At 50.7% G+C, this 13782-nt stretch overlaps 1 protein-coding gene across 2 annotated transcripts in view; it reads left to right on the forward strand.

Moving 5' to 3' along the window:
- LOC135234196 (nuclear receptor coactivator 3-like) overlaps positions 1–13782 on the forward strand; it is a 58734-nt gene that overhangs the window by 31370 nt on the left and 13582 nt on the right. For both annotated transcript variants that reach the window (XM_064298539.1, XM_064298540.1), the window contains exons 2-5: positions 5776–5825; positions 11239–11343; positions 11723–11883; positions 13544–13644. In XM_064298539.1, the coding sequence (XP_064154609.1) occupies positions 11258–11343; positions 11723–11883; positions 13544–13644 (348 nt within the window). In that variant the 5' untranslated portion in view covers positions 5776–5825; positions 11239–11257. The remainder of the gene's footprint in view (positions 1–5775; positions 5826–11238; positions 11344–11722; positions 11884–13543; positions 13645–13782) is intronic.

Consider the following 13782-nt stretch of genomic DNA (forward strand, 5'->3'; position numbering starts at 1 on the left):
CTGCTTGCATTGTTGGAATGCAGATACGCACCTGTTCTTCAGACAGAGTACGAGAGAGAGAGAGGTATAATACACACACCAGTGGTATGAAAAGACCACGGGGAAACAATTAGCCTAAACATCCCAGTGATTTGGGTAAAGGGAAGAAAAGAAGGGAGCCGAGCACTGATCCATGGGGAACTACAGTTGAGATGGTGTTAAAAGTTGAGTGCCTCTGTAGATGACTTCAGTCAGAAGCAAAGAAATTCAGGGCAGTAATGTATGGATGGAATAGAAATTTTTAATTATTCTGCAGTTCTTCAGTATATTACTGAAGAACTGCAAGAACCGTATAAAAAGTGCTGACGCGTTCTGAAATATTTTCCTTTGTCAGAGCACTGTTTCTATGATTTATTTGTAAACCGTATGCTTGAAAAATGGCCCCTTTACTGTTCAACGCTAATATGAAGACTTAGTTAATGGGTGTTAGTGCAGAATTCCCACTGCTTTATCCCTGTTCAAGGGGAGACCAGATGAGAAGACGAGGCTGGACTTAAGTGAGACCGGTAACCAAATTGTTTTCCTGCTCTGTCCAAGATGCATGATGTAAAGCACTGGGTCAGCCGGGTGACATTTCGAAGCAGGGCTGCTGCGTGAAGTGCTGACTATGCAAGCTCAGCAGATCATCCGCCATCTGGGGTGGACGGCCCATGTATCCGCAGCGCACTCATGCGTGTTGACTGGAGAGGGATAACCTCGAGAGATCATAATTATTCACTGCGCCCAGCACCATGCGCAGTCCTCTGTGGACGGAGCAGTTCTTACGCCCCACCCAGAATACAGATATCGCCTTGTCTTGTCATGCAGCTTTAAATGTGATGCGGGTCTAGAGCTGTGAAGTCCAGGTTGTCACTGGCACATGGGAATAAGGACTGTCCCCCTCATAAGGAATGTCCAATTCATTTTCATTTTCAGATCTTGTTTTGTTTCCGATTTTTTTTTGTCTTTGGGGTAAAAAAACAACAGCAGCATAAGCCATAATGAGGGGCCATTGTGTGGTGTGCAGAACAGCCAGGCACAGACACACTGCCACACTGCTCTGATCACAAGGAGGAGGTGGGCGCAGGAGAGACAGGGGGAGAAATCGAATTATTCTCCCCGCTCCGCCTGCCACAGAGACTGCAACAAAGCATTAATCTTTCTGCCGTCTGGAGGTGTGACAGCCCCCTGAGAGTAAATAACCAGGGGGTGTGGGGGGGGAGAGAGAGCGTGGTCTGTAGGTGGAGGTGGCTTTGGGATTCTGTTGCTCCGTGTCACACCTCCCCCTGGGGAGGGGCGAGCGAGGCGGAGGATCTCTCCCTCCCGCCCTTGCCCTAGCGAATAATCCGGCAGCAGTAAAGGTCAGCTTCCCGAAAAGGTGATGCATCCATCAGTGGAGAAACAAGCCAGCATTGGCTAAGAGGCGGGGAGCTGCGACTCGGAACTCCACCTCCATAAATGACGGCAACATGTACGGGTGGCTTCGTGAACTATGCAAAGCTGCCGTGTGCTGTCAGCCACTGACGGATTTGAACCAATTACAGTCCTTGCTGTCTTTTGTAAAGCCATTAATTTGGCTTGAATCAATGAGCCAGTGGTTCACCAAGATGGCTTCTCAGATTAAGAGGCTCATGAAACCACTCTCACCAATCATATGCGAGTATTCACAACACGCCTTAATTGTTTTATGGTGCTATAGTTCTGATTTTCGTGTCCTCTTATATAAGCCAGCCCTCTTTTTCATATACATTTGTCCTTTCTTTTTGCTTCTTCCTATGAAGGGAGCTTCTTAATTTATACCCTCCCTACACCAGATTAGGTGTCCACTTTAGATATCACCTTCATGGCTGCATTTCCATTCCCTAAATTCAGCAGGAAAAGCAGATATTTAATTGTATGGTATGGTCTAGGGATGAGCCCATAATTTGTATGGTTTAGCAGATGTTGCAGTTTGCGGGTTATCATCTACCATTATCAGTGTCAACTCAGCCTAAGTGGGCATGGCTGTTATTCAGAGCAGATGTTCTAACTGAAAAGATTGAGTTAAAGGAAGATGCATGAGCCCATTTGTATGGGCAATGAACCCAGTCACCCAGTTATTTGGTTATTTCCCAGGTTCCATGGCATGTCAGTCATCTTTGGTAAGACAGCATTTGATCATTTTTATTTAAAAACTAAAGTGCTTCTGGATTTCTCCAGCCAGGTTTGTGGTCCAACAAGTTGCTCTGTTGACCCCTTCTGTCTGTTTTTGTAAGACAAAGGAAGGAATAGGAAGTTGAATTTGAGGCAGTGAGGTTGAAGGTGGGATGGGCTTAGGGTGTTCACCAAATGGGATGTGTCTGCCAAAAATAAAACATGCATGTTTCAGTAACATGTGGGGGACTGGCAGGACACGTCGACTTGCATAGCCTGAGCCTATATTTATAATAAAATCCTATTTTTGTCCGTCCTTTTGCCATACCCCTGTTTAGATTTCTTAGACTAAAGTTGTGACAGAATTGACATGATCTGTGGACAGTGTCAAAGTACAAGAACTCAATAAAACAGTGGGGCAAAAAAGAAACTAATTTCAGTGAGCCTTGAATTTTGAGGAGCAGTGATGCTGGACTAAGAATGATAACCATATACATTTGCATAGCAGGTAAAGTAATGGAGTTTCCTGCTCCATTAAGGATACAACAGCTGTGCTCCACCTCCGGATTGGTGCCTGTAAACCTCATTTTGAAAGTCCACTGGGTTTAGTTGCTGTAGTCCTCCAATCAGATGTCAGCTGATTATGGGGCTGTTCTCCAGGGTCCTGAGTCTCTTGTCTTTACTGAGTCACGCCTTCTATCAAGGACTCAGCTAAGCCCCCTTGCATCCATGATGCTATCCATCAGCAGAGAAAGCTGACCATAACTGCATGTCCACCAGGCGCTCAAGAAACTCTATTTCAGGAGTGTAAGCACACACTCAGGAATGTTTATTTCCGTTCTTCCCTAAAGGAGAACTTTTCCCCTGGTGTCACACCGGATTTAATCTAGAAAGAAGGTGAATAATGCTATAATGCTACATAAACTTGCTGTGGTAAGTACTGAGCAGGATCTTCAGCTGTTGCTGCTAACACATTGTATAGAAACGGAAGTGCAAACATTTAAATATTTCATCTTTCATCTGGAAGGTTAATACGTTCACTAGTATTTGATAATTGATAGTGTCTATGGCAGGCAGTATGGCCAGGTTATACAGGCCCCAGACTACTGGCTGGATTGCTAGCTACTTATATTTAGGATGTGGCAGATAAGAACAAAATGGAAAAGATAAATGTAATGTGAAAGCCTTTTAACACGCTGGTGAGATGTACAGTAAGTCAGGCAGGCAAGCAGTGACCATGCAAGCGGACCCACTATCTCACAATACCCTCTACTGAGAACCAAGCAAAGTCTGTCTACGTTGAACGTCTTCAGCTAGCTAGTTCATCAACACAATGCAGCTCATACTACTTCATTCTAGTCAGATGAGGAAAATAAAGCCCTTCCACTGCCTTACGTGCCCAGCTTTAGGTGCAGGTGGTATGGAATTCCTTGTGTCTCACCTCTCTTGTAGCTAACAAGCTAATTCGGCTGAGGGTGAAATTAGCTGAAATTAGCCTCAACAAAACTAGGTTTCTGGGTTTTGGCCAAAAAAACCCTTTGTTTGGGTAGCTCTGCCCTTAGCTGTGCGTGGCTAATGGCGCATGGGCAGGGCTTAGAGTAAGGCCTTTTGCCCCACTGAGCCTAGAAAAATACAGTGGGTGGGCTTTAACCCTGAGTTGTGATGCGTTAACTTTATGGAAATGATTTTTTAAATGACAGTCATTCTCTGTGGTGTTTTGTGTGTTCTTTTTCTGCCATTGGCTCTTCAGCGCCATCCAAAGTAAAGTTCCACTCTGCCACTTGTGGCTTGTGGAGAATGTGTGTGGGACAGAACTTGGTGAGGAGCAGTCGACAGCATCCAACATGGAGAATATGGATGGACGTGCTGGCTTCCTGCTCGGCTCCTGGCACAGCACAGCAGACATCCACTAAATAACAATATGAATGTCACAGTTAAACTTTATTTGTCTGTCAACCGATTATGAAACTCTGTTTGTCTGAGGACCTGGATCTGGTGCCAAACAGACGAACTCATTCCGCCCACACGTACCCTCTTTATGCTGTTAAACTGTGCAGTCTGCAGAGCATCGCCCTGTCTGGAGGACGGGGGCGCTGTTGTAAAACCTGTCGCAGGCTCAGGATGTCAGTGTGGGGCGATGCGTGTGGAGCAGTCCGTAGGGCGGCTGGTTCACAGGCCATGTCCCAATCCCCCGCCATCTCCCATCATGCCACTTCCTGTACCATGATTCCTTCTGTATCTGTGGCCCTCTCTGCTTCCCCCTGTCTAAATAAGGGGAAAATATGAAGAGAGAGTGGATTGTCTCCTCGCCTTAAAAAAAAAAGTCAATCTGGGTGCTGGGAGACCAAGGACATGCATCAAGAACATGATTGATTCTGTCTTAGATAGTGTGTAGCTTTCTTGGTTATTAGACAGTTACATTTGTTTTCCAGCTGAAGCTTCAAAGCCGTATGTCTTTTTGTTTGAAATGATCTAAATGGAGCCATGATTGTACTACTCGTTTCGGTGATCTTTGCACTTTGGTTCACTTTAGCTCATCATGAACAAACTCCAATTGTTGCATTGTGACATTTCTTATGCATGACTCATTGCATTGTGGGTGTTGTTGTTTTTTTTCTCCTTTTTTCATAGACCTGCTTTAAAAGCTGTAAATTTTGGCTCAGAGGAAATAAGAGCTTTGTTTGTTTTCTCAGCCTGTGTACTTTGTTTTATGGTTAGCTGTGTGCATTGTGTGCAGCTGATCGTGATCTGCGTGCACTGAGGGAATGTCTGACAATGCAAGGTCCTCTGCTTCCTGTGTCAAATGACAGAAGTGACTGACAGGGCAGAGCATCACACTGATGTGCATACGTGCACAAACGCACACACACACACACACACACAAAAACACTTTGTTAAAGTTAGTGCTTTTTTCCATATTTAGTAATGTGGCAGGCTGCTTCTTAAACTGACAGTGCTTTTCAGCTTCTCTCCCTGTATGAGTGAGTGGCAGTAGGATGGATAGGGGATGGGAGAAACATGAGCTCGAGTGAGGAACGGAGAGAGCAGGGAGGAAGGAGCAGAAATGGAGGGAATGAGACGGTAACGGGGAGAGGGAGGGAGCAGGGGAGAGGCAGAGAGGAGAGGGGGAGGAGCCGGGGAGCCCTGCGCTCTCAGGGCGGCGTGCCGTTCTGCTCTGAATGCTGAGAGCTGTCTGACACTGCAAGATTCACGCTCGCAAACAGCTGCCTAACGCTGCTCAGACACACAAACATCATTAGTCATGAGTGGACTGATGTCCCCCCCCACCCCCCACCCCTCCTGCTCATTTCGGCATCGACGCGGCCCGGTTCTGTTCCAGCCAGCGCACTTCTGTTCTTAAACCAGCTCGTCCACAGTCACGCCGCACCACACCACCCCCGATGGACAGTGATACACACTCCACCTTTGCTCTTTCTGATGAGAAATGTAATTTATTGACACTCCCTTTCAGTGTGTTTTAGGATTTTTTATGTTTTCAGGTTACATGCTCATTCTCTCACTGTACCTGTAGGACAGTGAGGAGCTGTCTGTGTACATGTTTGTGTGTTTTACTTGGATATTGCAGCCGGAATGAGTAACCGTGTGTGTTTTTGTTTTTTCCAGGATGTGAAGCTGAATGAAGCTTGGTTTCCTCATTCTCCACTGCTGAAGAGGTGAGTTGGAGCAGTGAGTAAATCTATTTGGGACGCGCTGCGGCGTGTGGACGCAGGCGATTAGGCAGATGAAGCTCTTTTCCCCTCGGTCCTCCCGCGGCCGCCGCCCGGCGTTTGCGTCGCTCTGTGCGGCGAGGTCTGTGCTGCTCTCCAGGTGAGCGCGGCGCAGGGAGCCCAACTACGCGCGGGCGAGTCCTCCAGCCCCCGTGGCACGGAGAAGACGCCACCTCCTTCTGCCCTTTTCTTTTTTTCTTCTTTCGCACAAACTCAGAGAAGGCTGAGACGGAGGGCAAGGCCAGGGCAGGAAAACAAGGGCACAGGCCTTTCATTGTGGTGCAGTTGGGGAGATGGGGAGGGAGGGAGACGCATGGGGAAAAGAGCAGTGCTTAAGTGGAGTGGCCTGTGTGTGACAGTGCGCGCAGGCTGAGCTGATGGGGGAGGCGGGGCTGGCAGATGGGCGGAGGGGTGCTGATGATGGGCCTCCGCGCGCGCTGCAGATAGCGTAATGACTGAGGGTAATTTGCGGGGATTATCCCCAGCACAAAGCAGCGGTGGCGTAATGAATGGCAGCCGCTCTCCAGACTCAATTAAAAGGAAGGTGTCAGGCGTCCGCTGCTAAATGCCCTAACCATCCGGACCTCGGCCCACCCCCGTCCGCCCCCCGCGCGCGCCTCTGTGTGATTGAGTGTGTGGGCGTGCGCGCCGCGGTCTTTGTGTGCGTCCGGCGGTCCGAGCCGGGCTCTCTCTGTCGCGCACTTTAGCATGTCAGCTTGGGGGATAGCGCGGAGGCGTGAGCGTCAGCGCTACGGGCGCTAGCCCAGACGCCCGAGCCGGGCTCTCTCTGTCGCGCTCTTTACATGTCAGCTTGGGGGATAGCCGGAGGCGTGAGCGTCCGCTAGGCGCTGCCAGCGGCGGCGCTAGCCCAGACGCCCGAGCCGGGCTCTCTCTGTCGCGCTCTTTAACATGTCAGCTTGGGGGATAGCGCGGAGGCGTGAGCGTCAGCGCTACGGGCGCTAGCCCAGACGTGCGGGCGCTAGCCGAGACGTCCGAGCCGGGCTCTCTCTGTCGCGCACTTTAACATGTCAGCTTGGGGGATAGCGCGGAGGCGTGAGCGTCAGCGCTGCGGGCGCTAGCCCAGACGTGCAGGCGCTAGCCGAGACGTCCGAGCCGGGCTCTCTCTGTCGCGCTCTTTAGCATGTCAGTTTGGGGGATAGCACGGCGGCGTGAGCGTCAGCGCTGCGGGCGCTAGCCAGACGTGCGCCGGAGACCCGGGCTCTCTCTGTCGGCCTGTTAGCATGTCAGTTTGGGGGATAGCACGGCGGCGTGAGCGTCAGCGCTGCGGGCGCTAGCCCAGACGTGCCAGCCGGGACCGCGGCCTGCGTCTGCGTTCGTCTTTGTGTGCGTGCCGGTCAGCGTCTGCGTGCTTGCTGGGTGTGTGTGTGTGCGTGTGGTGTGTGCGTGTGTGTGTGTGTGTGTGTGTGTGTGTGTGTGTGTGTGTGTGTGGGTGTGTGTTTACCTGCACGCATGTCTGTGTGTGTGTGTGTGTGTGTGTGCGTGCGTGCGTGCGTGCGTGCGTGTGTGTGTGTGTGTGTGTGTGGGTGTGTGTTTACCTGCACGCATGTCTGTGTGTGTGTGCGTGTGTGTGTGTGTCTGTGTGTCTGTGTGTCTGTGTGTGTGTGTGTGTGTGTGCAAGCTCCCTAAGATTCATTCCATGCTGAAGCTAAGTGCCGGGTCGTTCCACAGGAGTGTCGGAGCAGGAGGAGGACGCGCGTGTTGCCCGGAGCAACGCTGCAGCCTGAGCGGTTTACAGCCCTCTGTATGGCTCACTTATGTATTTACTGCAGCCCCACTCCGCGTCCAGCAGCTCTTAACCTCCCACCCGCCTGATTGACGGGTCACTTACAGCCGCGCAATTAATTACCACCAACTGCCGCGCCAAAGGTTATTACACAGCAACAGCTGTAGCGTGAAGGTGTGTTGGGCATCAGTTGCGTGTGCGTGGTGGAGGTGCGCGCGCGGTCGCTGCCGTGTGGTGTGTGTGTGTGTGTGTGTGTGTGTGGTTGGCGTGAGGTGGCGCTGTGTTGCTGCGGGGTGCGTGCGTGCGTGCGTGCGTGCGTGCGTGCGTGTGTGTGTGTGAGTGAGAGAGAGAGAGCGCGCGAGTCACAGTTGAGTGTGATCGCAGTGAAATCGATGAGTGCACATCAGGAAAAGCTGAGCTACAGCCGGCTCTGCAGAGTTTATTTTCCGCTGCTTCATGCAACGGTACTCACTTTAGCAGACGGGTTATTTTCGGACGTGTGAACTGATGAAGTGGGCGGTGTTTGGGTTTCTGCCTGCCCAGCGCTCGGTGGATGCGCGTTGGCCCCGCCCCTCGGACTCATCAGTGAGTGCCCGAGCCCGTTCTCCGCGGGCGGGGAGCTGAGCCGAAGCTGGGCCCTGGTTTTGGGCGCACGAGCTGCGTTCCTGCGTGCCTCAGACGCCGGGCCCGCCGCGTACAGTTATCGACTCCTCCTGCTCTGCGGTCGCCAACGCGAAACGAGAGGTGACCCATTTCCCCGGGGGATTCAGCCGGCGCAGCTCAATTTGCTCTCCAGTGCCCCTCCGCTCCAGCTCTTCGGAAAGCGACTGGCGTGCTGTGTAAATTTCATTTTTACTGGACGGGTTTGGGGGTTCTGCTGGACGCTCGGGTCTGGAAGCGCTGCTTTATTGGTCCGTTGTTAATGCTCTGCGTTTTTCTCCTGATGAGTGGTGCCACCCCCCCCCCCCCCCCCTTCTTTTTTCTCTTTTTTTTGCGGACATGTCCAGAAAGTGAGGAATAACTGCTGAGAACAAAGCCATCTGCCCCCTCGGTCTGACTCCGCTGGGCTCTGCTTCCTCACACATTTCTCATACGCTGAGCTTCAGTGAAGGCCGTGTCGTTTGGGAGGCGAATCAGAATGAACACGGACCGCCGCCAGTCTGACACAAAGGGACTGAGTTTGAACTCCTAACACGGGGCACTCATCTAATTAGGAAATTGGGTTCCTCTGCCTTCTAGAGCAAATTAAATGTAACGCTATCCGTTTTGTTAGTCAACCCTGCTTGGTGCTGTTGGGCTCCTTGGCTCGATCTGCTGATTAGGGTTGCTAATTAAGAGAAATGGAAAATGCTAACCACCCAGTGAAATGTTTCCCTTGGTCTGAGTGCCAGGCCGTTTGTCCTAAACCCACCTACTCCCCTTCCACCATACAGCTTTCCTTACACTTTGATACCCAATAGAGATGAAGAATATAGCTTCTGACTTGCTCTTGAGGATGACCCATTCGGGTCGAAATGTCACTGTTTTGATTATTGTAATTAAATTGGGAGCATTTTTCAGTAGCTACGGTGTGTAGACTCCCTTCCTAAAGAATCTAACTTCATCTTTTTACCTGCTGTGTTCTGTGCACAAACTCAGTCGGTGCATAGACATGCAGTAAACCATTCACTCTTTAAAGCAATGCTTTGTAGGAATGGAGACCCACGGAAACCATAGCCAATAATAACCCAAAGTATTCTGAGTTTTTAATCAGTTGTTTGATGTTGTCAGACCAGTGTGCGTAGCCTGCCATTAAGCCATAAGTGCCACTGCCATTTGGACTGAGGAGGCAGGGAGAGAGCATTTCAGTGCAGCGTGTTCATTCAGTGGCGCTATCATGGCAGACTGCACTGGCCAGCGTATGGGCCTGGCCCCCTGTGAATGTTTACATGAGGAGTCATATGGGATGAGCTCGCAGGCTAACTTTAGAAAGTTGATTTGGCTTTTGGCATCTATAGGGTCAGCTATTTTTAAGTTGTCATTATCTCTCACTTGTTTCCATTTGGCCTTTAATAAGCATTTACTACAGCATTTGATGTTAAAATAAAATGAAAAGTACTATAATTTACTACAGACCGGATACAATTTTGCATAATTCTTCTTTTATAGATAAACAGCTATCCATTTCAGCAAAGCACTGGAGTGCGGTTTCAAGGCTGTTTGAAATGGGGAATATGCTGCTGCAAAGCATTATGGGAATTTTGCCAGAATGTCACCATAATTAGCAGCATGAAGGTTGCATCATCCTTTCTCAATTTGTATTTCCACCCTTGTTTTTCCAGACCTAATATGGGTATGTGTCGTGCGTTTGTCCCGTTGCAGTTTTGAACTTTGTGTGTAAAGCTGTGTTTTTTCACTGAAGTGCGGTTCAGTGTGGTTTTGCGGTCGCGGTTAGCGCTACTCGGGTTGAGCGCTGTCCGCTAGCTGTCGCCGGACGCTGGTGCTCTGCTGGCTGCGTGAGGTGTTTTTGTTCAAATGAGATATTGGCACCCTACCCACCGCTCTACCCACGCTGCCCCTTCCTCAGCGCACCTGCCAGTGTTGACAGGGGGGCTGAGATGGTGTGCTCTGACGCGTGTAGCGTAGCGTAGCACAGTGCAGCGCACGGAAACACTCTGTGGGCACAGAACAGGCACAGTGTGTAAATAAGTTTCCATTGCAGAGTGCTGGGCAGCAGCATGCTCAGCCCACCTCTGTGGTGTGTGAGGGTGAGCAGAATATCAGCTCAGTTTTAAAGCATTTCTCTGAAGGTTAAAAAAGAAACTAATGCATTCCTACCTTCCTAGCACACAAAGAGACTGAGGGAGGGGGGAGAAGAGAGGGGGGAAATAATCTCCTTCCCAAAGTGTCCTCTCCTCCCACTCCTTCATCAGCTGACACCACTATCAAATCGGGCAGCAGCAGGCAGCCAATCAGAGCGATCCTCCCACTCCCTCAGCCGCTTCCTGGATACAGACCCTGTGAAGCATTGTGGGAAGTGTGATGGGCTCCTGTCTAATGGGGTTTGTCGTGGAGCGTGGCTTACTGTCAGCGCGTGGCTAATCCTGGGCTGAGCACATCGCGACCGCGCACAGCCAGGTTGCGCTGAGCAGAGTGGGGAGGGGGGGAGGACTGGGCAGGGGGGAGCGGCTGGCCATCGTCGTCTGGCGCCCCAGGAGCCGCCCACCTCCCTCCAAGACGCCGATCTTGGCCCACGTGACGTGGCTGCGGTGCCAGGGCCGGAGTCTGTGGTGAGGGCAGCCAGGGTTTTACACTCTGCGCAGGTGTGGCCATGGAAACGCAGGGAAAGGCTGCTGGGAAAGTCACAGATGCAGACGCACTGTCTCTGTCCCTCTTCTCTCTTCCCTCTCTCTCTCTCTCTCTCCGTACGTGCTGAAGCATCCTCCATTACCCCACGCTAAACAGTGTTCCAGAGCACTCATTAGTCCTGCATAAGGCAGGGGAATGGGCGAGCGCACGGACTCTGAGCATGTCTGGCCGTACGTAAAGGAGCCAGCAGGTACGCTCACAGGCTGCCGTGTATCAGCTGTAATGGGTTCTTCCTCATTAAAGCTCATTGGCTGCGTGTCTCCCCAGGTGCTGATATGTGTACAAGATGAGCGGACTGGGAGACAACTCCTTGGAGCCGCTCTGCTCGGACCGAAAACGCAAGCTCTCCACCTGTGACACGCCCGGACTCGGGTGAGTGAGGAGACGCGATTGGCCAGCTGCGCAATCCCTTGAATTCCCTACCGATGGGTCATCACTGCAAAAGAGAATTGTGTGGTGTTTTGCTCCCTGGTTAAATGTAACATTGAAATGATCACATCACAAAAGATTTCATTTTAATTAGGTGCGAAGGTAGTGGTTGGAGGGTGATTGTGATTGTGAAGCTGAGGATTGTATTGTTTATCAGTAGATACCGTCCTGTACGAGCTGTAATTTCACCCCTCCTCCAGCGGCAGTGCTTCACGGTCATCGTTCGACGTGCCCGCTCGTGTGAAATAAACGTAATTCGGTGTCAGCCTTTGTGAACCGGCGGGGGGGTCGCCATAGTGACCGGAACGCCATCCTCCCGTAGGTGCGACAAGAGACGGCGGGAGCAGGAGAGCAAGTACATCGAGGAGCTGGCCGAGCTGATCTCCGCCAACCTCGGCGACATCGACAACTTCAACGTCAAGCCGGACAAGTGCGCCATCCTCAAGGAGACGGTGCGGCAGATCCGACAGATTAAAGAGCAAGGTACGGCTGCCCCGGAGGAGCGAGAGCCTTCTGTTTCTGTCCTTATAATTCACTTGTTTTTATGATGTTTTGTGTCCTTGGCCTAAGAAATGAACACTATGGGTACCGTTCTTCAGCAGTGAAAGTTGGCTCAAATCACTTGGTCGCCTCTTAGCTTAACTGACGTTGACTTTCCGTGATGGAGGGGAAGACTTGTCAGCTCCATGGTTTCGAGAGCTGTGTAGGTAAATATTTAGCTTCCCACCTCTGCTCACTTGTTGGTGTGGAAGGCGGTGCGGGACGACTGACTGATGAGGAAGTGATGACAGTTCTCAGAATCTTTACTGTCTTGATCGGAAGGGGAAGAGGGTACAGCTGTCTCTGACTTTGTGGAGAGAGGTTGCCATAGTTACAGGAAGTGAATAATGAAGTGCCACAGTCTCTTGCTTTTTCTCTCCCTTCTCTCTCCCCATCGCTGAGTTTCCCTGTCTCACTTGATCTTCTCTCCGTCTCTCTTTTTGTCCTTGGCGCAACCTCTCTTTCAAAGTCATCAGAAGAGGATGGTATGATTTAATTGTGTATGAACTCCTTGGCTTGTTCACCAGGAGCAAGCCACAAGCACAGGAGCAGTGCAGTTCCATATTGCTTTTTTAATTCTCAGTGTAACTTGACTCTAACGTAGGCCTCCTGTCAGGTTCGACCCCCTCCTAAACGCAGTGGTTTCTCTGAGCACCCCTCTCAGTACCAACATGTGACACTTTGACCTGCCTCAAACCCACCTTACATTCAGCTGCGTGTCAGGAGCCGAGAAGCTCTCATTGCGTAAACCAGCAGTGACAGACCGCTGAACGATGCTGCCCTCTGGTGGACGCTCGGTCCACACGCTGTTGAGCTTGATTTTCTTAATTTATTGAGATTAAAACAAACAAAATAATTGAATTTGTTCTTTTCGGCACCGTCTCTTTGGCGCTTGCTTATATAATGCTTGTTGAGTTGCAAATGAAGGTAAAACAGACATGCTCCAGTGATTCAACTGGAACCCTATTGGGTGTGATTAATGGACCCCCTTAGCCAGCCCAGAATTATGACTTAAGGTACTCAGGGATTTATTGAGCCAATGAAGCCTTGGAGAATTTGCCTTCATAAAGCGTCCTGTCGGGGAGGATTATCCCCTTGTTTTGTTCGCCCGCGGTCTCGTATTCCAGTCGGTCAGTTTCTGCTTGTTTAGTCTGAGAGGGGGAAGATGCAGGAAGACCAGTACCTTCCTCTCGTGTCATCTTTCCCAGAACTGTAGTTTGGTCTCATTCGTGTCCCTTACCTGTATGGGCAGTGTTCACAGATTAAGGCATTGTACAGCAGGTGATAAGGTAACAGACAGTGAAAGCTTCCAAGAACTTGGTCCGGTGTTGCAACTGATAGGGCTGCGGAACATCTCTTGAGGAGATCAGATGTCCTGCCATTCAGGTGGTCAAGCAGAAACCGGCCAGCTTGGTTGTCCAGCTGGCTTCAGTTTGAGGGTGACTGCTCGAGATTGAAGTGGCACAGCGCTTGTGTGCTCGTTGAATATGTGGACATTTCATTGGAATTTTTCTTGTGATCGGGGGGCATGGGGGAGGTTGCCGTTTAGTTTGTTTACCGTGAATGTGCTTTTGGAGTGATCGCTGCCTTTGATGGTCCCTAGGGAAAGCCTCCTCTAACGATGATGACGTTCAGAAGGCTGACGTGTCCTCCACGGGTCAGGGGGTCATTGACAAGGACCATCTGGGGCCACTTCTACTGCAGGTGAGACTGGGGTCGGGGGGCAAGGGTCACCTCTCAGAGCAACCCTGCTCGTTGATTGGTCAGTTGATCGATTGCACTGGTGGGCTGGGGGCTCGATGATGGACAAGTGTTAGTTGTATAAATGTTGGTGGCCATTAA

This window comes from Anguilla rostrata, chromosome 11 (assembly GCF_018555375.3).
Source record: "Anguilla rostrata isolate EN2019 chromosome 11, ASM1855537v3, whole genome shotgun sequence".
NCBI classification, from domain to species: Eukaryota; Metazoa; Chordata; class Actinopteri; order Anguilliformes; family Anguillidae; genus Anguilla; species Anguilla rostrata.